Source organism: Palaemon carinicauda, chromosome 3, assembly GCF_036898095.1.
Source record: "Palaemon carinicauda isolate YSFRI2023 chromosome 3, ASM3689809v2, whole genome shotgun sequence".
Lineage (NCBI taxonomy): Eukaryota > Metazoa > Arthropoda > Malacostraca > Decapoda > Palaemonidae > Palaemon > Palaemon carinicauda.
The window spans coordinates 51573726-51598910 of NC_090727.1; the positions used below are offsets into that span (position 1 = coordinate 51573726).

The following is a 25185-nucleotide window of genomic DNA, read 5'->3' on the forward strand; positions in this document are numbered from 1 at the left end:
TAGCTGCCCAGTTCCAGACCTCAGTCGCGTCACGCTTTCTATAAAAGGGAAAAGGGATGTCAGTCAATAAGCAATGCCGGGAATAGAATGGGGAGTTCTGGCCAAGGTCAGAATCGGTAATCGTGTGATCCTTCAGAGTCATTTTCTAAAGGCATTATTTTTATTCCTTTAGTGGTGTATTGCAGTATCATCTTGAGGAACAAACAAATCTCTTGTTACTTATTGTGATGGGTTGAAATGCCATTTATATCCATACGCACATGATCCTTTTTATCTAGAAATTCGTTAATATTTGCTTTGGAAATTGGTATCCTTAAACACAAGTGTTAATTTTTAGTTGAAATTGGTTTCTGAAATATAAAATGCAGTCAAAAGTTAATCATTATCTTACATATTCATACATGCGTTGTACATAGCATAGCCAGCACAACTGAAATTATTATAATGCATTGAAATTTTACAAATATGTTTGACAAAAACTAACATGAAATTTAGAAAGAAAATGAAATTACCGCTTCTACACTGTTCAGAAAAAAATCCCTCGAGGTCTGATGTCTGACATTTGAGCGTCTTTCCACCCAAACACAACACACGCATGATATCTTCGAATCCAATTTAATGTTTCTGGGAAGGAGACTTCTTTTTAGGTCTCTCATGTGAAGTAATTTTCCTTAGCCTTGATTCGTTTTGTGAGATCTGTTAGACCAGTGGTTCTCAACCTTTTTTTACCCATGGACCCCTTTTCCCTTCTCTTTTTTTCCTGGTGGACTCCTTCATAACTATTGGTCATAAGACAATATTTTATTTTTCGCTAATATGAATTATGAGGTTTTAATAAATAAACATAGTACTGTATATAATTAAGTTTTATTTTCAAATAAATACTAATTTAATGCAAATAAAGTATTCTACAACAATTATGTTAATAATAATAATAATAATAATAATAATAATAATAATAATAATAATGATAATAATAATAATAATATTAAAGAATATAGTGGTATTAATTCTTAACCAGTATCTTGTATTACAATATTATAATGTTTCTTCCATGGTCAAGCCGTTGGAAAGTAGAGATCAGGCATTTGAATTCACTGTAGCCTTTATGTACAGTGGTTGAAATTTTGTATAAACAGTTAAAATGAAATATGTGATAAAAAAAGAGAGATATGCATATTTATTCAATGAGGTCCCTGAGGTTGATGCTGCTCTGCGAGTTTCTTTATGTCTGGTTCCATCGATGTTAATGATAGTCGAAGATCACCTGTTTTCACAATGCCAAGTCTATTGCCAGGTTTTGATAAAAGTTGAGAAACACGACTAAATCCCGATTCAACAAGATAAGATGTTGGAAGAGCGATAACATAGATCTGTGCTCTATCCCAGAGCAAAGGGTACTTTGTAGCAACATCATTTGTCTTCCATACATTGCACTTTCCATCTTTGAATTTTGCACGCATAATTTCATCACTTTGTAATTCGATAAGAGGCTCTTGCAAAGATATGTCTATATCGGCAACATTAACTTCGAAAGGAATTGAAACCCAAGTCTGTATAACCATCATGAGTAGGTCACTAAACCGATTTTGCACATCTGTATGCATAATTTCCATATATTCACCATATAATGCAAGATCTTCATCTTGTAAATCGCTGCTAACAGAGGCCAAACAAGGACACTGTTTAAAAGCAAATAATGAAAGGCAGAGGCAAGGGACAGTGACATTGCCCTAGCAAGCTGGATAATGCCCTAGAGACTGACTATATATACATATGATCAGCTCCCAGGCCCCCTCTCCATGCAAGCTAGGACCACAGAGGGCCAGGCAATGGCTGCTGATGACTCAGCAGATAGACCTATAGGCTCCCACAAACCAGCCATGCCTACCTCACAAAGATGGTGAGGTTGCAGCGACCAAAGCAATTAACGAGTTTGAGCGGGACTCGAGCCTCAGTCTGGCAATCACCAGTCAGGGACGTTACCACATCGGTCACCACAACCAAGAGATGCATTACCCATTTTCGTTAAGGGCATCATCAAAAATGTTCTCCACAATATAGTCTTTATATTAATTAAAGTGTGATTCCATCACTCAACCAAATTTAGTCCTGAAGAAGAGTCACGATGTGATTCGAAACACGTGTCGACACCAACTAATAAATGAAGAAATGTAAATGCTCTTTTACTGTTATTTTCAAAACCATCTGGAGGACAGTCTGTTCTGAGAGAAACTATCTTCGACTTTTGGACGCCACTAAGACATTGTTTATTAATTGCAAACGTAAATTAACATGCCAAAGGACCATATATATATATATATATATATATATATATATATATATATATATATATATATATATATATATACATATGTATGTGTATGTGTCTGTGTCCTTGTCTTAAATATATTTTCCCATCCTGAGTCCAATTTAATAACCGTCATGAATTTGACTAATTTGCCGAATGTACCTTACCAGCGATTCGTTTAATTATTCCGATGAATTGAATCTCCCATTCAAGACAGTGGCCTCCGCTAAAGAGAAATTGGTTTCCCTTCTCGAAGAAATGTTTGATTGGCAATTATTGTCACATTGCTATAAGGAATGCAATCACGGTATTGAACAGGAAGTGTCCTGAAATCTATAGGGGTTTTACAAACATACACAAACACACACACACACACATTATATATATATATGTATACACACACACACACACATATATATATATATATATACATATATATATATATATTTTATATATATACAGTATATACAGTATATATATATATATATATATATATATATATATATATATATATACATATATATATATATATATATATATATATATATATATATATGTATGTATATATATATATATATATATATATATATACAATATATATATAAATATATATATATATATATATATATATATATATATATATATATATATATATATATATATATATATATATATTTCTCAATAGGGATACCTTAACGTGGTGAAAGGGCTTGTGTGTCGCCATGATCTGCAAAGTTGTAATAGTTAGGGCCACCCATACTACTGAAATCTTTCTACCCGGAGATAGCTACCCGAGGATAGCGTTATGTTCGGCTAGCAGTAAATAACTTTCTCGATTAGTAAGGCCAGGTAATAATAACAGACGATGTTATAGTATAGTGTCTCGATAGGATCCTAGTAGGAAAATAAGGACAAAACGACTTAAGTAATGAACAATTAAAATAAAATATTAACATTAAAACAGAATAGAGGAAAATTTCCCTGTTTTAGGAAAATGAGAAGAAAACTTCGAAATCAACAGAGAAAGTTTACTCGGTTTCGCATTTATGAAAAGCACGATACTTAAATGGGAGAAGCTACAAAATCTCTAACAAATAGTAGAAAAGTTGGTTCTATTAATGAGGGTACTAATACTCTGGTGTATATAAAGCCCTAACCACTGATAGTCATAATGTGGCCAGTTGGAGGAAAATTAACGTTTTTGGGAAATTTTGAGTCCAAGAGGGTAAAAAGGGAAAAATAATACTAAAATCAATTGGGAAATTTTATTCGAAGGTTTCATATTTATGAAAAGCAGGATATATGTAAAATGAAATTGGGAAGACACAAAATCTATAACAAATAGCAAAAAGATTGTTTCTGTTAATGAGGGCACAAATTCTGAACCGAAGGTAGTGTGAGTAGATCGACAGTTTAACTATTATGTTGTTGCAGATTAACTATTATCCCTCCCGGCAAACAAAGGATTAACGAAGCTTTTAATCAGACCCAAAGAATTCCTATTAGACAATAAATAAGCTTGAAAACAACAGAATCAGTTTTCATGTTAGATAATTTTACTATTTATTTGGAATTTTCTCCACAAATAATTAAAATTATGTTATCGGCATGCATTCAACACATTATGTACGTCTGTTTTTCATAACTTTATATATATTTTCTAAAATATCCATCCTCGCTCATCATCAAATATTATTTTTCTTCCTTCACACTAACGAAAAAAAAAATTGGTTTTCAAAGAAATAGGAAATTTTTCTTTTAGTAAATTCGTAACCTTTTCTTCACAAATATTTGTTTTGAATCTAGATGTCTATTATGCTATAGGCCCACTGTATTCCTATAGTTGAATGTACCTCAAGTTCAGGAGATAGCCATGAACCAATTTTGAAAGACCAAAACAGGGATATTCAGTCTCGCCCATCTTGCAACACTGTCACTATGCCTTTTCATTCAGACTTGTTAATGGTTAAGGGAAATATTGTTTGCACAAAGATTACTCATCTTACAATCGAATCAAAATAGCCTACTAATACACCTATCACTGTATCAGTCACAAATGTTGATAAATTAACTGTGGGCTTAAATGACTGCACAGATATTGAAAAAAAAATAAATCTCATTCCTAGATTTGCTTACAATGTGGAATAAAAAAAGAATGAAAGCAAATTAAAAACAATAAGAATGAAATTTTGGCAGCATGTTGCATCCGGAAGCAGGCCTGGTGGTTGGGCGATAAATTTTGTCAATTTTCAAGTTTTTGCCTTTTTTAATAATAATAATAATAATAATAATAATAATAAAGATAATAATAATAATAATAATTATTATTATTATTATTTGCTAAGCTACAGCCCTAGTTAGAAAAGCAGGATAAGTTATAAGCCCAAGGGCTCCAAGAGGGAAAGCAACCCAGTGAGGATAGGAAAAAAGAATAAATAGAATATTTTAAGAACAGTAACAACATTAAAATAAATATTTCCTATATAAACTATAAAAACATTAACAAAACAAGATGAAAAGAACTCTAACCCAAGACAGTAGAAGACCATGGTACAGAGGCTAAGGCACTACCCAAGACTAGAGAACAATAGTTTGATTTTCTTGGTCACAGGTGAAATAAAACTTCTAGAACAATGTGGAGTTTTGAGCAGATTGAGGGGTAAAAATGGGTAATTTTCACTTATTTGACTTTTATTGACTTAAATATATATCTGGTTGCCAGACATAGAAACAATTTTTGCGACACATTGAGTTGGTATAGAATTTGAGCCCCATAAATAATATAATCAGAATCATGAATAATATTGTATCTAACCCATTTCAGAATTCTGCAGATAGAGGGGTAAAAATGGGTGAATTTCACTTTTTTGACTTTTCTCGACTGAAATACATATCTGGTTGCCAGACATAGAAACAATTTTTGCGTCACATTAAGTTGGTATAGAATTTGCGCCCCATACATAGTATAATCAGAATCATGAATAATATTGTATCTAACCCATTTCAAAATTCTGCGATAGAGGGGTAAAAACGGGTAATTTTCACTTTTTTGACTTTTCTCGACTGAAATACATATCTGATTGCCAGACATGGAAACAATTTTTGCGTCACATTGAGTTGGTATAGAATTTGATCCCCATACATAGTATAATCAGAATCATGAATAATATTGTATCTAACCCATTTCAGAAATCTGGGATAGAGGGGTAAAAATGGGTAATTTTCACTTTTTTTACTTTTCTCGACTGAAATACATATCTGGTTGCCACACATAAATACAATTTTTGCGTCACATTGAGTTGGTATAGAATTTGATCTCCATACATAGTATAATCAGAATCATGAATAATATTGTATCTAACCCATTTCAGAATTCTGCGATAGAGGGGTAAAAATGGGTAAATTTCACTTTTTTGACTTTTCTCGACTGAAATACATATCTGGTTGCCAGACATAGAAACAATTTTTGCGTCACATTGCGTTGGTATAGAATTTGATCCCCATACATAGTATAATCAGAATCATGAATAATATTGTATCTAACCCATTTCAGAAATCTGCGATAGAGGGGTAAAAATGGGTAAATTTCACTTTTTTTACTTCTCTTGACTGAAATACATATCTGGATGCCAGACATAGAAACAATTTTTGCGTCACATTGAGTTGGTATAGAATTTGATCCCCATACATAGTATAATCAGAATCATGAATAATATTGTATCTAACCCATTTCAAAATTCTGCGATAGAAGGGTAAAAACGGGTAATTATCACTTTTTTGACTTTTCTCGACTGAAATACATATCTGGTTGCCAGACATAGAAACAATTTTTGCGTCACATTGAGTTGGTATAGAATTTGATCCCCATACATAGTATAATCAGAATCATGAATAATATTGTATCTAACCCATTTCAGAAATCTGCGATATTGGTGTAAAAATGGGTAATTTTCACTTTTTTTACTTTTCTTGACTGAAATACATATCTGGTTGCCAGACATAGAAACAATTTTTGCGTCACATTGAGTTGGTATAGAATTTGAGCCCCATACATAGTATAATAAGAAACATGAATAATATTGCATCTAACCCATTTCAGAATTCTGCGATAGAGGGGTAAAAACGGGTAATTTTCACTTTTTTGACTTTTCTCGACTGAAATACATATCTGGTTGCCAGACATAGAAACAATTTTTGCGTCACATTGAGTTGGTATAAAATTTGAGCCCCATACATAGTATAATCAGAATCATGAATAATATTGTATCTAACCCATTTCAAAATTCTGCGATAGAGGGGTAAAAACGGGTAATTTTCACTTTTTTTACTTTTCTCGACTGAAATACATATCTGGTTGCCAGACATAGAAACAATTTTTGCGTCACATTGAGTTGGTATAGAATTTGATCCCCATACATAGTATAATCAGAGTCATGAATAATATTGTATCTAACCCATTTCAAAATTCTGCGATAGAGGGGTAAAAACGGGTAATTTTCACATTTTTTACTTTTCTTGACTGAAATACATATGTGGTTGCCAGACATAGAAACAACTTTTGCGTCACATTGAGTTGGTATAGAATTTGAGCCCCATACATAGTATAATCAAAATCATGAATAATATTGTATCTAACCCATTTCAAAATTCTGCGATAGAGGGGTAAAAATGGGTAAATTTCACTTTTTTGACTTTTCTCGACTGAAATACATATCTGGTTGCCAGACATATAAAGAATTTTTGCGTCACATTGAGTTGGTATAGAATTTGATCCCCATACATAGTATAATCAGAATCATGAATAATATTGTATCTAACCCATTTCAGAAATCTGCGATAGAGGGGTAAAAAGGGTTAATTTTCACTTTTTTTACTTTTCTCGACTGAAATACATATCTGGTTGCCAGACATAGAAACAATTTTTGCGTCACATTGAGTTGGTATAGAATTTGAGCCCCATACATAGTATAATCAGAATCATGAATAATATTGTATCTAACCCATTTCAGAAATCTGGGATAGAGGGGTAAAAAGGGTTAATTTTCACTTTTTTTACTTTTCTCGACTGAAATACATATCTGGTTGCCAGACATAGAAACAATTTTTGCGTCACATTGAGTTGGTATAGAATTTGATCCCCATACATAGTATAATCAGAATCATGAATAATATTGTATCTAACCCATTTCAAAATTCTGCGATAGAGGGGTAAAAACGGGTAATTTTCACATTTTTTACTTTTCTTGACTGAAATACATATGTGGTTGCCAGACATAGAAACAACTTTTGCGTCACATTGAGTTGGTATAGAATTTGAGCCCCATACATAGTATAATCAAAATCATGAATAATATTGTATCTAACCCATTTCAAAATTCTGCGATAGAGGGGTAAAAATGGGTAAATTTCACTTTTTTGACTTTTCTCGACTGAAATACATATCTGGTTGCCAGACATATAAAGAATTTTTGCGTCACATTGAGTTGGTATAGAATTTGATCCCCATACATAGTATAATCAGAATCATGAATAATATTGTATCTAACCCATTTCAGAAATCTGCGATAGAGGGGTAAAAAGGGTTAATTTTCACTTTTTTTACTTTTCTCGACTGAAATACATATCTGGTTGCCAGACATAGAAACAATTTTTGCGTCACATTGAGTTGGTATAGAATTTGAGCCCCATACATAGTATAATCAGAATCATGAATAATATTGTATCTAACCCATTTCAGAAATCTGGGATAGAGGGGTAAAAAGGGTTAATTTTCACTTTTTTTACTTTTCTCGACTGAAATACATATCTGGTTGCCAGACATAGAAACAATTTTTGTGTCACATTGAGTTGGTATAGAATTTGATCCCCATACATAGTATAATCAGAATCATGAATAATATTGTATCTAACCCATTTCAAAATTCTGCGATAGAGGGGTAAAAACGGGTAATTTTCACTTTTTTTACTTTTCTCGACTGAAATACATATCTGGTTGCCAGATATAGAAACAATTTTTGCGTCACATTGAGTTGGTATAGAATTTGAGCCCAATACATAGTATAATCAGAATCATGAATAATATTGTATCTAACCCATTTCAAAATTCTGCGATAGAGGGGTAAAAACGGGTAATTTTCACTTTTTTAACTTTTCTCGACTGAAATACATATCTGGTTGCCAGACATAGAAACAATTTTTGCGTCACATTGAGTTGGTATAGAATTTGAGCCCCATACATAGTATAATCAGAATCATGAATAATATTGTATCTAACCCATTTCAAAATTCTGCGATAGAGGGGTAAAAATGGGTAAATTTCACTTTTTTGACTTTTCTCGACTGAAATACATATCTGGTTGCCAGACATAGAAACAATTTTTGCGTCACATTGAGTTGGTATAGAATTTGCGCCCCATACATAGTATAATCAGAATCATGAATAATATTGTATCTAACCCATTTCAAAATTCTGCGATAGAGGGGTAAAAACGGGTAATTTTCACTTTTTTTACTTTTCTCGACTGAAATACATATCTGGTTGCCAGACAGAAACAATTTTTGCGTCACATTGAGTTGGTATAGAATTTGAGCCCCATACATAGTATAATCAGAATCATGAATAATATTGTATCTAACACATTTCAAAATTCTGCGATAGAGGGGTAAAAACGGGTAATTTTCACTTTTTTTACTTTTCTCGACTGAAATACATATCTGGTTGCCAGATATAGAAACAATTTTTGCGTCACATTCAGTTGGTATAGAATTTGATCCCCATACATAGTATAATCAGAATCATGAATAATATTTTATCTAACCCATTTCAGAATTCTGCGATAGAGGGGTAAAAATGGGTAAATTTCACTTTTTTTACTTTTCTCGACTGAAATACATATCTGGTTGACAGACATAGAAACAATTTTTGCGTCACATTGAGTTGGTATAGAATTTGAGCCCCATACATAGTATAATCAGAATCATGAATAATATTGTATCTAACCCATTTCAGAAATCTGCGATAGAGGGGTAAAAATTGGTAAATTTCACTTTTTTTACTTTTCTCGACTGAAATACATATCTGGTTGACAGACATAGAAACAATTTTTGCGTCACATTGAGTTGGTATAGAATTTGATCCCCATACATAGTATAATCAGAATCATGAATAATATTGTATCTAACCCATTTCAAAATTCTGCGATAGAGGGGTAAAAATGGGTAATTTTCACTTTTTTTACTTTTCTCGACTGAAATACATATCTGGTTGCCAGACATAGAAACAATTTTTACGTCACATTGAGTTGGTATAGAATTTGAGCCCCATATATAGTATAATCAGAATCATGAATAATATTGTATCTAACCCATTTCAGAATTCTGCAGATAGAGGGGTAAAAATGGGTAAATTTAACTTTTTTGACTTTTCTCGACTGAAATACATATCTGGTTGCCAGACATAGAAACAATTTTTGCGTCACATTGAGTTGGTATAGAATTTGCGCCCCGTACATAGTATAATCAGAATCATGAATAATATTGTATCTAACCCATTTCAAAATTCTGCGATAGAGGGGTAAAAACGGGTAATTTTCACTTTTTTGACTTTTCTCGACTGAAATACATATCTGATTGCCAGACATGGAAACAATTTTTGCGTCACATTGAGTTGGTATAGAATTTGATCCCCATACATAGTATAATCAGAATCATGAATAATATTGTATCTAACCCATTTCAGAAATCTGGGATAGAGGGGTAAAAATGGGTAATTTTCACTTTTTTTACTTTTCTCGACTGAAATACATATCTGGTTGCCAGATATAGAAACAATTTTTGCGTCACATTGAGTTGGTATAGAATTTGATCTCCATACATAGTATAATCAGAATCATGAATAATATTGTATCTAACCCATTTCAGAATTCTGCGATAGAGGGGTAAAAATGGGTAAATTTCACTTTTTTGACTTTTCTCGACTGAAATACATATCTGGTTGCCAGACATATAAAGAATTTTTGCGTCACATTGAGTTGGTATAGAATTTGATCCCCATACATAGTATAATCAGAATCATGAATAATATTGTATCTAACCCATTTCAGAAATCTGCGATAGAGGGGTAAAAAGGGTTAATTTTAACTTTTTTTACTTTTCTCGACTGAAATACATATCTGGTTGCCAGACATAGAAACAATTTTTGCGTCACATTGAGTTGGTATAGAATTTGAGCCCCATACATAGTATAATCAGAATCATGAATAATATTGTATCGAACCCATTTCAGAAATCTGCGATAGAGGGGTAAAAAGGGTTAATTTTCACTTTTTTTACTTTTCTCGACTGAAATACATATCTGGTTGCCAGACATAAAAACAATTTTTGCGTCACATTGAGTTGGTATAGAATTTGATCCCCATACATAGTATAATCAGAATCATGAATAATATTGTATCTAACCCATTTCAAAATTCTGCGATAGAGGGGTAAAAACGGGTAAATTTCACTTTTTTGACTTTTCTCGACTGAAATACATATCTGGTTGCCAGATATAGAAACAATTTTTGCGTCACATTGAGTTGGTATAGAATTTGAGCCCAATACATAGTATAATCAGAATCATGAATAATATTGTATCTAACCCATTTCAAAATTCTGCGATAGAGGGGTAAAAACGGGTAATTTTCACTTTTTTGACTTTTCTCGACTGAAATACATATCTGGTTGCCAGACATAGAAACAATTTTTGCGTCACATTGAGTTGGTATAGAATTTGAGCCCCATACATAGTATAATCAAAATCATGAATAATATTGTATCTAACCCATTTCAAAATTCTGCGATAGAGGGGTAAAAATGGGTAAATTTCACTTTTTTGACTTTTCTCGACTGAAATACATATCTGGTTGCCAGACATAGAAACAATTTTTGCGTCACATTGAGTTGGTATAGAATTAGGGCCCCATACATAGTATAATCAGAATCATGAATAATATTGTATCTAACCCATTTCAAAATTCTGCGATAGAGGGGTAAAAATGGTTAAATTTCACTTTTTTGACTTTTCTCGACTGAAATACATATCTGGTTGCCAGACAGAAACAATTTTTGCGTCACATTGAGTTGGTATAGAATTTGAGCCCCATACATAGTATAATCAGAATCATGAATAATATTGTATCTAACACATTTCAAAATTCTGCGATAGAGGGGTAAAAACGGGTAATTTTCACTTTTTTTACTTTTCTCGACTGAAATACATATCTGGTTGCCAGATATAGAAACAATTTTTGCGTCACATTCAGTTGGTATAGAATTTGATCCCCATACATAGTATAATCAGAATCATGAATAATATTGTATCTAACCCATTTCAGAATTCTGCGATAGAGGGGTAAAAATGGGTAAATTTCACTTTTTTTACTTTTCTCGACTGAAATACATATCTGGTTGACAGACATAGAAACAATTTTTGCGTCACATTGAGTTGGTATAGAATTTGATCCCCATACATAGTATAATCAGAATCATGAATAATATTGTATCTAACCCATTTCAGAAATCTGCGATAGAGGGGTAAAAATTGGTAAATTTCACTTTTTTCACTTTTCTCGACTGAAATACATATCTGGTTGACAGACATAGAAACAATTTTTGCGTCACATTGAGTTGGTATAGAATTTGATCCCCATACATAGTATAATCAGAATCATGAATAATATTGTATCTAACCCATTTCAGAATTCTGCGATAGAGGGGTAAAAATGGGTAATTTTCACTTTTTTTACTTTTCTCGACTGAAATACATATCTGGTTGCCAGACATAGAAACAATTTTTACGTCACATTGAGTTGGTATAGAATTTGAGCCCCATATATAGTATAATCAGAATCATGAATAATATTGTATCTAACCCATTTCAGAATTCTGCAGATAGAGGGGTAAAAATGGGTAAATTTCACTTTTTTGACTTTTCTCGACTGAAATACATATCTGGTTGCCAGACATAGAAACAATTTTTGCGTCACATTGAGTTGGTATAGAATTTGCGCCCCATACATAGTATAATCAGAATCATGAATAATATTGTATCTAACCCATTTCAAAATTCTGCGATAGAGGGGTAAAAACGGGTAATTTTCACTTTTTTGACTTTTCTCGACTGAAATACATATCTGATTGCCAGACATGGAAACAATTTTTGCGTCACATTGAGTTGGTATAGAATTTGATCCCCATACATAGTATAATCAGAATCATGAATAATATTGTATCTAACCCATTTCAGAAATCTGGGATAGAGGGGTAAAAATGGGTAATTTTCACTTTTTTTACTTTTCTCGACTGAAATACATATCTGGTTGCCACACATAAATACAATTTTTGCGTCACATTGAGTTGGTATAGAATTTGATCTCCATACATAGTATAATCAGAATCATGAATAATATTGTATCTAACCCATTTCAGAATTCTGCGATAGAGGGGTAAAAATGGGTAAATTTCACTTTTTTGACTTTTCTCGACTGAAATACATATCTGGTTGCCAGACATAGAAACAATTTTTGCGTCACATTGCGTTGGTATAGAATTTGATCCCCATACATAGTATAATCAGAATCATGAATAATATTGTATCTAACCCATTTCAGAAATCTGCGATAGAGGGGTAAAAATGGGTAAATTTCACTTTTTTTACTTTTCTTGACTGAAATACATATCTGGTTGCCAGACATAGAAACAATTTTTGCGTCACATTGAGTTGGTATAGAATTTGATCCCCATACATAGTATAATCAGAATCATGAATAATATTGTATCTAACCCATTTCAAAATTCTGCGATAGAAGGGTAAAAACGGGTAATTTTCACTTTTTTGACTTTTCTCGACTGAAATACATATCTGGTTGCCAGACATAGAAACAATTTTTGCGTCACATTGAGTTGGTATAGAATTTGATCCCCATACATAGTATAATCAGAATCATGAATAATATTGTATCTAACCCATTTCAGAAATCTGCGATATTGGTGTAAAAATGGGTAATTTTCACTTTTTTTACTTTTCTTGACTGAAATACATATCTGGTTGCCAGACATAGAAACAATTTTTGCGTCACATTGAGTTGGTATAGAATTTGAGCCCCATACATAGTATATTAAGAAACATGAATAATATTGCATCTAACCCATTTCAGAATTCTGCGATAGAGGGGTAAAAACGGGTAATTTTCACTTTTTGGACTTTTCTCGACTGAAATACATATCTGGTTGCCAGACATAGAAACAATTTTTGCGTCACATTGAGTTGGTATAGAATTTGATCCCCATACATAGTATAATCAGAGTCATGAATAATATTGTATCTAACCCATTTCAAAATTCTGCGATAGAGGGGTAAAAACGGGTAATTTTCACATTTTTTACTTTTCTTGACTGAAATACATATGTGGTTGCCAGACATAGAAACAATTTTTGCGTCACATTGAGTTGGTATAGAATTTGAGCCCCATACATAGTATAATCAAAATCATGAATAATATTGTATCTAACCCATTTCAAAATTCTGCGATAGAGGGGTAAAAATGGGTAAATTTCACTTTTTTGACTTTTCTCGACTGAAATACATATCTGGTTGCCAGACATATAAAGAATTTTTGCGTCACATTGAGTTGGTATAGAATTTGATCCCCATACATAGTATAATCAGAATCATGAATAATATTGTATCTAACCCATTTCAGAAATCTGCGATAGAGGGGTAAAAAGGGTTAATTTTCACTTTTTTTACTTTTCTCGACTGAAATACATATCTGGTTGCCAGACATAGAAACAATTTTTGCGTCACAGTGAGTTGGTATAGAATTTGAGCCCCATACATAGTATAATCAGAATCATGAATAATATTGTATCTAACCCATTTCAGAAATCTGCGATAGAGGGGTAAAAAGGGTTAATTTTCACTTTTTTGACTTTTCTCGACTGAAATACATATCTGGTTGCCAGACATAGAAACAATTTTTGCGTCACAATGAGTTGGTATAGAATTTGATCCCCATACATAGTATAATCAGAATCATGAATAATATTGTATCTAACCCATTTCAAAATTCTGCGATAGAGGGGTAAAAACGGGTAAATTTCACTTTTTTGACTTTTCTCGACTGAAATACATATCTGGTTGCCAGATATAGAAACAATTTTTGCGTCACATTGAGTTGGTATAGAATTTGAGCCCAATACATAGTATAATCAGAATCATGAATAATATTGTATCTAACCCATTTCAAAATTCTGCGATAGAGGGGTAAAAACGGGTAATTTTCACTTTTTTGACTTTTCTCGACTGAAATACATATCTGGTTGCCAGACATAGAAACAATTTTTGCGTCACATTGAGTTGGTATAGAATTTGAGCCCCATACATAGTATAATCAGAATCATGAATAATATTGTATCTAACCCATTTCAAAATTCTGCGATAGAGGGGTAAAAATGGGTAAATTTCACTTTTTTGACTTTTCTCGACTGAAATACATATCTGGTTGCCAGACATAGAAACAATTTTTGCGTCACATTGAGTTGGTATAGAATTTGCGCCCCATACATGGTATAATCAGAATCATGAATAATATTGTATCTAACCTATTTCAAAATTCTGCGATAGAGGGGTAAAAACGGGTAATTTTCACTTTTTTTACTTTTCTCGACTGAAATACATATCTGGTTGACAGACATAGAAAAAATTTTTGCGTCACATTGAGTTGGTATAGAATTTGAGCCCCATACATAGTATAATCAGAATCATGAATAATATTGTATCTAACCCATTTCAAAATTCTGCGATAGAGGGGTAAAAATGGGTAAATTTCGCTTTTTTGACTTTTCTCGACTGAAATATATATCTGGTTGCCAGACATAGAAACAATTTTTGCGTCACATTGAGTTGGTATAGAATTTGAGCCCCATACATAGTATAATCAGAATCATGAATAATATTGTATCTAACACATTTCAAAATTCTGCGATAGAGGGGTAAAAACGGGTAATTTTCACTTTTTTTACTTTTCTCTACTGAAATACATATCTGGTTGCCAGATATAGAAACAATTTTTGCGTCACATTCAGTTGGTATAGAATTTGATCCCCATACATAGTATAATCAGAATCATGAATAATATTGTATCTAACCCATTTCAGAATTCTGCGATAGAGGGGTAAAAATGGGTAATTTTCACTTTTTTTACTTTTCTCGACTGAAATACATATCTGGTTGCCAGACATAGAAACAATTTTTACGTCACATTGAGTTGGTATAGAATTTGAGCCCCATATATAGTATAATCAGAATCAGGAATAATATTGTATCTAACCCATTTCAAAATTCTGCGATAGAGTGGTAAAAACGGGTAATTTTTCACTTTTTTTTACTTTTCTCGACTGAAATACATATCTGGTTGCCAGACATAAAAACAATTTTTGCGTCACATTAAGTTGGTATAGAATTTGATCCCCATACATAGTATAATCAGAATCATGAATAATATTGTATCTAACCCATTTCAGAAATCTGCGATAGAGGGGTAAAAATTGGTAAATTTCACTTTTTTTACTTTTCTCGACTGAAATACATATCTGGTTGCCAGACATAGAAACAATTTTTGCGTCACATTGAGTTGGTATAGAATTTGAGCCCCATACATAGTATAATCAGATTCATGAATAATATTGTATCTAACACATTTCAAAATTCTGCGATAGAGGGGTAAAAACGGGTAAATTTAACTTTTTTTTACTTTTCTCGACTGAAATACATATCTGATTGCCAGATATAGAAACAATTTTTGCGTCACATTGAGTTGGTATAGAATTTGATCCCCATACATAGTATAATCAGAATCATGAATAATATTGTATCTAACCCATTTCAGAAATCTGCGATAGAGGGGTAAAAATGGGTAAATTTCACTTTTTTGACTTTTCTCGACTGAAATACATATCTGGTTGACAGACATAGAAACAATTTTTGCGTCACATTGAGTTGGTATAGAATTTGAGCCCCATACATAGTATAGTCAGAATCATGAATAATATTGTATCTAACCCATTTCAGAAATCTGCGATAGAGGGGTAAAAATGGGTAATTTTCACTTTTTTTACTTTTCTCGACTGAAATACATTCTGGTTGCCAGACATAGAAACAATTTTTGCGTCACATTGAGTTGGTATAGAATTTGATCCCCATACATAGTATAATCAGAATCATGAATAATATTGTATCTAACCCATTTCAAAATTCTGCGATAGAGGGGTAAAAACGGGTAATTTTCACTTTTTTTACTTTTCTCGACTGAAATACATAGCTGGTTGCCAGACATGGAAACAATTTTTGTGTCACATTGAGTTGGTATAGAATTTGATCCCCATACATAGTATAATCAGAATCATGAATAATATTGTATCTAACCCATTTCAAAATTCTGCGATAGAGGGGTAAAAATGGGTAAATTTCACTTTTTTGACTTTTCTCGACTGAAATACATATCTGGTTGCCAGACATAGAAACAATTTTTGCGTCACATTGAGTTGGTATAGAATTTGAGCCCCATACATAGTATAATCAGATTCATGAATAATATTGTATCTAACACATTTCAAAATTCTGCGATAGAGGGGTAAAAACGGGTAAATTTAACTTTTTTTTACTTTTCTCGACTGAAATACATATCTGATTGCCAGATATAGAAACAATTTTTGCGTCACATTGAGTTGGTATAGAATTTGATCCCCATACATAGTATAATCAGAATCATGAATAATATTGTATCTAACCCATTTCAGAAATCTGCGATAGAGGGGTAAAAATGGGTAAATTTCACTTTTTTGACTTTTCTCGACTGAAATACATATCTGGTTGACAGACATAGAAACAATTTTTGCGTCACATTGAGTTGGTATAGAATTTGAGCCCCATACATAGTATAATCAGAATCATGAATAATATTGTATCTAACCCATTTCAGAAATCTGCGATAGAGGGGTAAAAATGGGTAATTTTCACTTTTTTTACTTTTCTCGACTGAAATACATTCTGGTTGCCAGACATAGAAACAATTTTTGCGTCACATTGAGTTGGTATAGAATTTGATCCCCATACATAGTATAATCAGAATCATGAATAATATTGTATCTAACCCATTTCAAAATTCTGCGATAGAGGGGTAAAAACGGGTAATTTTCACTTTTTTTACTTTTCTCGACTGAAATACATAGCTGGTTGCCAGACATGGAAACAATTTTTGCGTCACATTGTGTTGGTATAGAATTTGAGCCCCATACATAGTATAATCAGAATCATGAATAATATTGTATATACCCCATTTCAGAGTTCTTCAGATGAAGGGGTAAAAACTGGTAATTTTCACTTGTTCCATAATTGAAATACAAACCACGCTACTTACATAGGGTAATTACTTCAGCGTAGCCGAATGACGAGCCATTAGAATTTTAACGGGGGTTTACTACCCCACCGCTAGTTAGCAGGGGGTAGGGAAGGGTAGCTTGCCACCCCCCCCCCTATTACACACACTAGTGAGTGCTTCACTTTGCTTTTGGCTCGGGTAAATATCAGACGTGTCTCCTCTCACCCTCTCTTGACTGCCATTAATCTGTTTTGCTTTCTCATTTTTTACAGTGTGTGTATGAAGTTTGCCTCTATCAATTAATAATGCCTACGTGTCCTGGATTACCTGGCCGCCCTTGTGGGACCTTTATGTCGGCGGTCAACACTGATCCCCACACCTTGTGTCCTCATTGTAGGGGCCAACGGTGTGATAGTGGTAATATATGCGGTGATTGTAGGGAGTGGTCTACCTCCCAGTGGGAGAGGTTTGCCCGGCACCGGAAGAAAAAGTCCAAAAGGGATATTTCTCCTTCAAAGGCTTCTTTGAACAGAGAAAATTCTAAGGCTTCTTCTTCCGCAGCCCATTCCTCCTCCGAAGCTCCCACTCGATCGGTCTCTTCTGAGAGGCCGGCGAGTGGTAGCGTAGACCGTAGTTCTGTTGACCGATCCCAGGGTGTGGGAGAGGTAGTTGCCTCCCATAGCGAGGTAGCTGCCCCTCCTCCCCAGGAGGAGGATATTGATTTCTCTGTGAATAACAATGATTTGTTACAGCTTTGGGCTTCCTTAGGGCTTCAGGGTTCGCCCTCCAGGGAAACCCTGTTTGACATGATCAAAATGGGAGCAGCTGTTAAGCAATCGCCGACGATAGCAGACATAGATCCTCTGTCTATCATCGACGTTGTTGTAATGGAGGCCTCCGGTGTGTCTGATCAAACTCCTGCTCCTGTTGTTGCTGAGGTAGCTGAAGGCTTAGCTTCCCCCTCTGAACATCCTTCGAAGGGGGAACTTAGTCCTACGGTTTCTCCTGCTAGTGATTCTCCCCCTCGGGGGAGTTCACTTACAGAGACTCCTCTGCGGAGGCCTTACGATGGTCAGCTTGCTGATCTCACGACCCATATAGGGCGTATAAGGCAGGAAGGCTCGTCCACCCCTTCATCGTAGAGGCCTTCCTTCTCCTCACAAGGGAGTTAGGAGGCGCCTCTTCGGCTCGTCATCCCCGCAGTCCTCTGCGGAAGAGACTCACCAAGAACGGAAGAGTGTCTGAGCCTGCTAACATCGGAACTGGGGACCTTCTGGTGAAATCTCTCAGCCACTGCGTCCTGTCGTTTGAGAATCATGTTGGCCTACAAGCTCGAGACTTGGTAGGCCAGAAACTCAATGGTCCGCGTGCCTGAGAGTAAGAATGTCTCCAGTGCCTTCCTGGTGCTTTCCTTGGACAGATCCTCAGACGGCACCAGGATGCCCAGAGACCCCAGCCAGATGTCAAGCCACAAAGTTGCCTGCATGGCACACTTCGCCACCTACTCCTGGCTTAGGATCTCAGTAGCAGAATAGGACATGTGCCGGTTGGAGAGTCTCTCTAGAGGGACTCCCCCAGTGAGTTCTTCCACGGAGTGGTGAACCGGAAGACCCAAACAAGTCTACTCTAGAATCTTGAAATACCTCCTCTGATGGACTCGAGGAGGAGGGAGGACCTTGTTACCGGCGCTGAATCTGTTGGAGGAGGCAAGCTCAGAGAGCTAGCCCTCTACCTTGTCTCTGGCATTCTTCATCCCTTGTGACCAGGGCAAAGCTGCACTGGCCCTAGAGGGTTTCTGGGTGCCATAGACTCGATCCAAGACCATGTCATTACCCTCACGAGGAGGAATCTCTGGGTCCGGAAACCCGTTGAGGTTCCTCATGAGGGTCAGAACTTGCCAGAACGCATGTTCTGACTCTTGGTGCTCTCCTCCTGAAGGACTATCAGCAAAGTCTCCCGTCCTCAGTGGCTCTTCCTGGGGGGACTCGTGGACATTCTCCGAAGGTCTAGCTGGCTCCTGTCTGATCCTTGCCGAAGACTTAGGAACAGTCTTCGAGTCCTTCAGTTCCCTCCTGGGAGGGATACAGGACTTTAGTAACGATGGATGTAGGCTCTTCTCCACCCCTGTGCGAGAAGACTTCTCGGAAAGAGGTGGAGTTTCCCCCATTGATGCGATGGGGTAACGGACCGGCTCGTCCGACTCCCCTGAGGATGGGAAATCCTCATCTGCAGGGGAGGGAGAGAAAGTCTGGGGGGGGGGAGGAGCCTTGCGCAAGGATTTGTGAGGAAACAGTTTAGCCCTAGGAGAAGTCACCACAGAGGGGACTCCTCTCTTCCTCTTCAGGGGAGAGAAAGCCGCCACTGATTTGTGACCTAGATCAGTGAACACAGGCTTCATAGCCTGCTTAAGAGCTCTGATTATGGTCCCAAACCAGGGCTGCTGGCTGACAGTCGCTCTGTCAGACACTCCCTCTGGAGGGAAGGGGATCGTTCAATCCCTTGGAGGAGTCGACAAACGAGGGTTCGCCTGAAACGAAGCTGAAACGAAAGTCCTTAGACCTGTCCGGAAACCTCCCCTCCTCCAGCGAGCGTGCTGTTCTGCGCTTGCGGGGAGGGGAACGAGACAATGACCTGTCCGCCTGAAGCTCGGTAAAATCTCGTGCTGTGATCGCGCTGGAGATTGGGGCGCAAATTACGCTGGTGGTCGCGCGATGAGCCCTGGTCTGGGTCGCGCGCGGAAGGATCATGCGCAGCAGGATCATGCGCAGCAGGAATTTCGCGCGCGTGCGAGGTTGATGGAGCACTGGGCAAGGGCGCGATTGCGCAGCCTCGTGGTAGCGCGAGGGTGAGTTTGCGCGTTGGGGTGCAGGTGAGCACTGCGCAGGTTGAGCAGGCATCTTCCCCTGAAGAGATCGTGGGCGCGCAGGAGATCGTGGCTGCGCATGGCGCGCATCAGGGTAAGGGCGCACAGGTGTGCTCTGCTGCGATGGGTGCGCAGGGCGCGCAACAGTTTTCAGGCACACAGGTGTGCGCTGTTGAGTTGAGCGCGCATCGCGGGCAACTTTAAACGCGCGTACAGGATAGCGCAGTTTGGATGGAGAGTCCAGGGGTACCTGTGAGCGCCCGTGCGCTAACTTAGGAACCTCCTGGACTGCGCGCTGGATTGTAGAAGCGCGCTGGAGCGTTGGTCAGTGCTTGTGCGCTGTATCAGGAACAACTGTGCAAGGGCACGCTTCGCTTTTAACTCCAGAAGAGCGCTGAGGGTCTAGAGGTACCTGTGAGCGCCTGTGCACTAACCTAGGGGCCTCTTGGACTGCGCGTGATGAAACAGGAACCAGTGAGCGCGTGTGGGCAGGTGAGTGCTGGCGCGCTATATCAGGAACTGCTGGTAGGCGCTGGCGTGCAGGGGAACCCTGGCGCAGAACAGGAACAGGTGCGCGCACGCGCGCAGGTGAGCACTGTAGCGCTAAGTCAGGAACAGCAGCAGCGTGATGGTGCACAGGGTAAACCTGGCGCTTAAGGGATTGAGGCGCAGTTTTGCGCTCAAGTCCCTTGTGACCCGAAGGGATCGGTGCCTGCGCAATGACAGGTTTCGAAGGCGCGTAATGTGCGTCAGCATCCTTGAAAGGTGACGGCAGGTCAGCAGGTCTGGAGGGAGAGAGGTCACAGGATCCTGAAGGACGACCTTCCTCCGAAGGGGATCGTGAACGATCTCCAGAGAGGTCTACGGTGGTAGCTGGCAGGAACGGTGAACGGTGAGTCTCCTCCGCAGAGGACTGCGGGGATGACGAGCTGAAGAGGCGCCTCCTAACTCCCTTGTAAGGAGAAGGAAGGCCTCTACGGCGTAGGGGAGGATGAACCTTCCGCCTTATACGACCTATAGGGGTCGTGGGATCAGCAAGCTGACCATCGTAAGGCCTCCGCAGAGGAGTCTTTGTAAGTGAACTCCCCCGAGGGGGAGAATCACTAGCAGGAGAAACCGTAGGACTAAGTTCCCCCTTCGAAGGATGTTCAGAGGGGGAAGCTAAGCCTTCAGCTACCTCAGCAACAACAGGAGCAGGAGTTTGATCAGACACACCGGAGGCCTCCGTTACAACAACGTCGACGATAGATAGAGGATCAATGTCTGCTATCGTCGGCGATTGCTTAACAGCTGCTCCCAGTTTGATCATGTCAAACAGGGCTTCCCTGGAGGGCGAAACCTGAAGCCCTAAGGAAGCCCAAAGCTGTAACAAATCATTGTTATTCACAGAGAAATCAATATCCTCCTCCTGGGGAGGAGAGGCAGCTACCTCGCTATGGGAGGCAACTACCTCTCCTGCACCCTGGGATCGGTCAACAGAACTACGGCCTCTCAGAAGAGACCGATCAAGTGGGAGCTTCGGAGGAAGAATGGGCTACGGAAGAAGAAGCCTTGGAATTTTCTCTCTTCAAAGAAGCCTTTGAAGGAGAAATATCCCTTTTGGACTTTTTCTTCCGGTGCCTGGCAAACCTCTCCCACTGGGAGGTAGACCACTCCCTACACTCACCGCATATATTACCACTATCACACCGTTGGCCCCTACAATGAGGACACAAGGTGTGGGGATCAGTGTTGACCGCCGACATAAAGGTCCCACAAGGGCGGCCAGGTAATCCAGGACACGTATACATTATTAATTGATAGAGGCAAACTTCATACACACTCTGTAGAAAATGAGAAAGCAAAACAGATTAATGGCAGTCAAGAGAGGGTGAGAGGACACACGTCTGATATTCACCCGAGCCAAAAGCAAATTGAAGCACTCACTAGTGTGTGTAAGGGGGGGGGGGGGGGGTAGCAAGCTACCCTTCCCTACCCCCTGCTAACTAGCGGTGGGGTAGTAAACCCTTGTTAAAATTCTAATGGCTCGTCATTCGGCTACGCCGAAGTAATTACCCTATGTAAGTAGCGTGGTTTGTATTTCAGTTACGGAACAAGTGAAAATTACCAGTTTTTACCCCTTAATCTGAAGAACTCTGGAATGGGGTATATACAATATTATTTATGATTCTGATTATACTATGTATGGGGATCAAATTCTATACCAACTCAATGTGACGCAAAAATTGTTTCCATGTCTGGCAACCAGATATGTATTTCAGTCGAGAAAAGTAAAAAAAGTGAAAATTACCCGTTTTTACCCCTCTATCGCAGAATTCTGAAATGGGTTAGATACAATATTATTCATGATTCTGATTATACTATGTATGGGGATCAAATTCTATACCAACTCAATGTGACGCAAAAATTGTTTCCATGTCTGGCAACCAGATATGTATTTCAGTCGAGAAAAGTAAAAAAAGTGAAAATTACCCGTTTTTACCCCTCTATCGCAGAATTCTGAAATGGGGTATATACAATATTATTCATGATTCTGATTATACTATGTATGGGGATCAAATTCTATACCAACTCAATGTGGCGCAAAAATTGTTTCTATATCTGGCAACCAGATATGTATTTCAGTCGAGAAAAGTAAAAAAAGTTAAAATTACCCGGTTTTACCCCTCTATCGCAGAATTCTGAAATGGGTTAGATACAATATTATTCATGATTCTGATTATACTATGTATGGGGATCAAATTCTATACCAACTCAATGTGGCGCAAAAATTGTTTCTATGTCTGGCAACCAGATATGTATTTCAGTCAAAAAAAAATAAAAAAAGTGAAAATTACCCGTTTTTACCCCTATATCGCAGAATTCTGAAATGGGTTAGATACAATATTATTCATGATTCTGATTATACTATGTATGGGGATCAAATTCTATACCAACTCAATGTGACGCAAAAATTGTTTCCATATCTGGCAATCAGATATGTATTTCAGTCGAGAAAAGTCAAAAAATGATATTTTAATTATAAAATAAATTTTTGAATATACTTACCCGGTGAATATATAATAGCTGCTGCTCAGCGGCTCAACAGAAAACACACTCAAAAACTCGCGAGCGATCGCTATGAAGGTTGCGGGTGTGCCCACCAGCGCCAACTATCGGCCAGATACCACTCTTGCATGTAAACAAACCCTTCAATTCTTCTCGTCCCGCTGCGTCTCTATTGGGTAGGAAGGGAGGGCCTTTAATTTATATATTCACCGGGTAAGTATATTCAAAAATTTATTTTATAATTAAAATATCATTTTTAAATATTTAACTTAGCCGGTGAATATATAATAGCTGATTCACACCCAAGGCGGTGGGTAGAGACCAGAGTTAATTAAGTTTACAGCGTATATGCTAAGAGTTTTTGACAGTTATCAATATAACAAAACCAAAATATATAGGTACCTGGTAAGGAAGTTGACTTAGACGATTACTCTGCCTTGTAAGTCTGTCTTCCTCACGAAGCCCAGCGATCCTCTTAGGATGCTGAAGGACTCCCAGGAGCTGAAGTATGAAGGGTTGCAACCCATACTAACAGGACCTCATCAAACCCCTAATCTGGGCGCTCTCAAGAAATGACTTTGACCACCCGCCAAATCAACCAGGATGCGAAAGGCTTCTTAGCCTTCCGTACAACCCATAAAAAAACAATATTAAAAACATTTCAAGAGACAGATTAAAAAGGATATTGGAATTAGGGAAGTGTAGTGGTAGAACCCTCACCCACTACTGCACTCGCTGCAACGAATGGACCCAGTGTAAAGAGTCTGGACATCTTTCAAGTAAAATGACGCGAACACTGACTTGCTTCTCCAAAAAGTCGCGTCCATGATACTTTGCAGAGATCTATTTTGCTTGAAGGCCACGGAGGTTGCTATAGCTCTAATTTCGTGCGTCTTAACCTTAAGCAAAGATCGGTCTTCCTCATTCAAGTGGGAATGAGCTTCTCGTATTAAAAATCTGATAAAATATGACAAAGCATTCTTTGACATAGGCAAGGATGGTTTCTTAACTGAACACCATAACGCCTCAGATTTACCTCGTAATGGCTTAGTACGAGCTAAATAGAACTTAAGAGCTCTAACAGGACATAACACTCTTTCCAGTTCGTTGCCTACGATCTCTGATAAGCAAGGAATATCAAAAGATTTAGGCCAAGGACGAGAAGGCAGTTCATTTTTGGCCAGGAAACCAAGTTGAAGAGAACAAGTGGCTTTTTCTGTAGAAAAGCCGATGTTCTTACTGAAGGCACGAAGTTCACTGACTCTTTTAGCCGAGGCCAAGCACACCAGGAAAAGAGTCTTAAGAGTGAGATCCTTCAGGGAGGCTGAATGTAATGGCTCAAACCTGTCTGAAATGAGGAACCTTAGGACCACGTCTAAGTTCCATCCAGGAGTAGCCAAACGACGTTCCTTAGAGGTTTCAAAAGACTTAAGGAGATCTTGTAGGTCTTTATTGTTGGAAAGATCTAAGCCTCTATGCCGAAAGACCGAAGCCAACATGCTCCTGTAGCCCTTGATCGTGGTAGCTGAAAGGGAGCGAACTTT

The 25185-nt window shown here is 37.3% G+C and overlaps 2 protein-coding genes across 2 annotated transcripts in view; both read right to left on the bottom strand.

Moving 5' to 3' along the window:
- Nucleotides 1–1184: 1184 nt before the first annotated feature.
- Nucleotides 1185–19612, bottom strand: LOC137631834 (SCAN domain-containing protein 3-like). Its single transcript, XM_068363842.1, has 2 exons — nucleotides 19463–19612; nucleotides 1185–1682 (listed from the first exon to the last, which is right to left on the bottom strand). Exons 1-2 carry the CDS (start codon nucleotides 19610–19612, stop codon nucleotides 1185–1187), a joined length of 648 nt encoding a protein of 215 aa, XP_068219943.1.
- A 2291-nt stretch (nucleotides 19613–21903) lies between these two features.
- The window catches only part of LOC137631841 (actin nucleation-promoting factor WAS-like), a 34099-nt gene continuing 30817 nt past the window's right edge, over nucleotides 21904–25185 (bottom strand). The window contains exon 2 of the mRNA XM_068363853.1: nucleotides 21904–21956. Coding sequence (XP_068219954.1) covers nucleotides 21904–21956 — 53 coding nt within the window. The remainder of the gene's footprint in view (nucleotides 21957–25185) is intronic.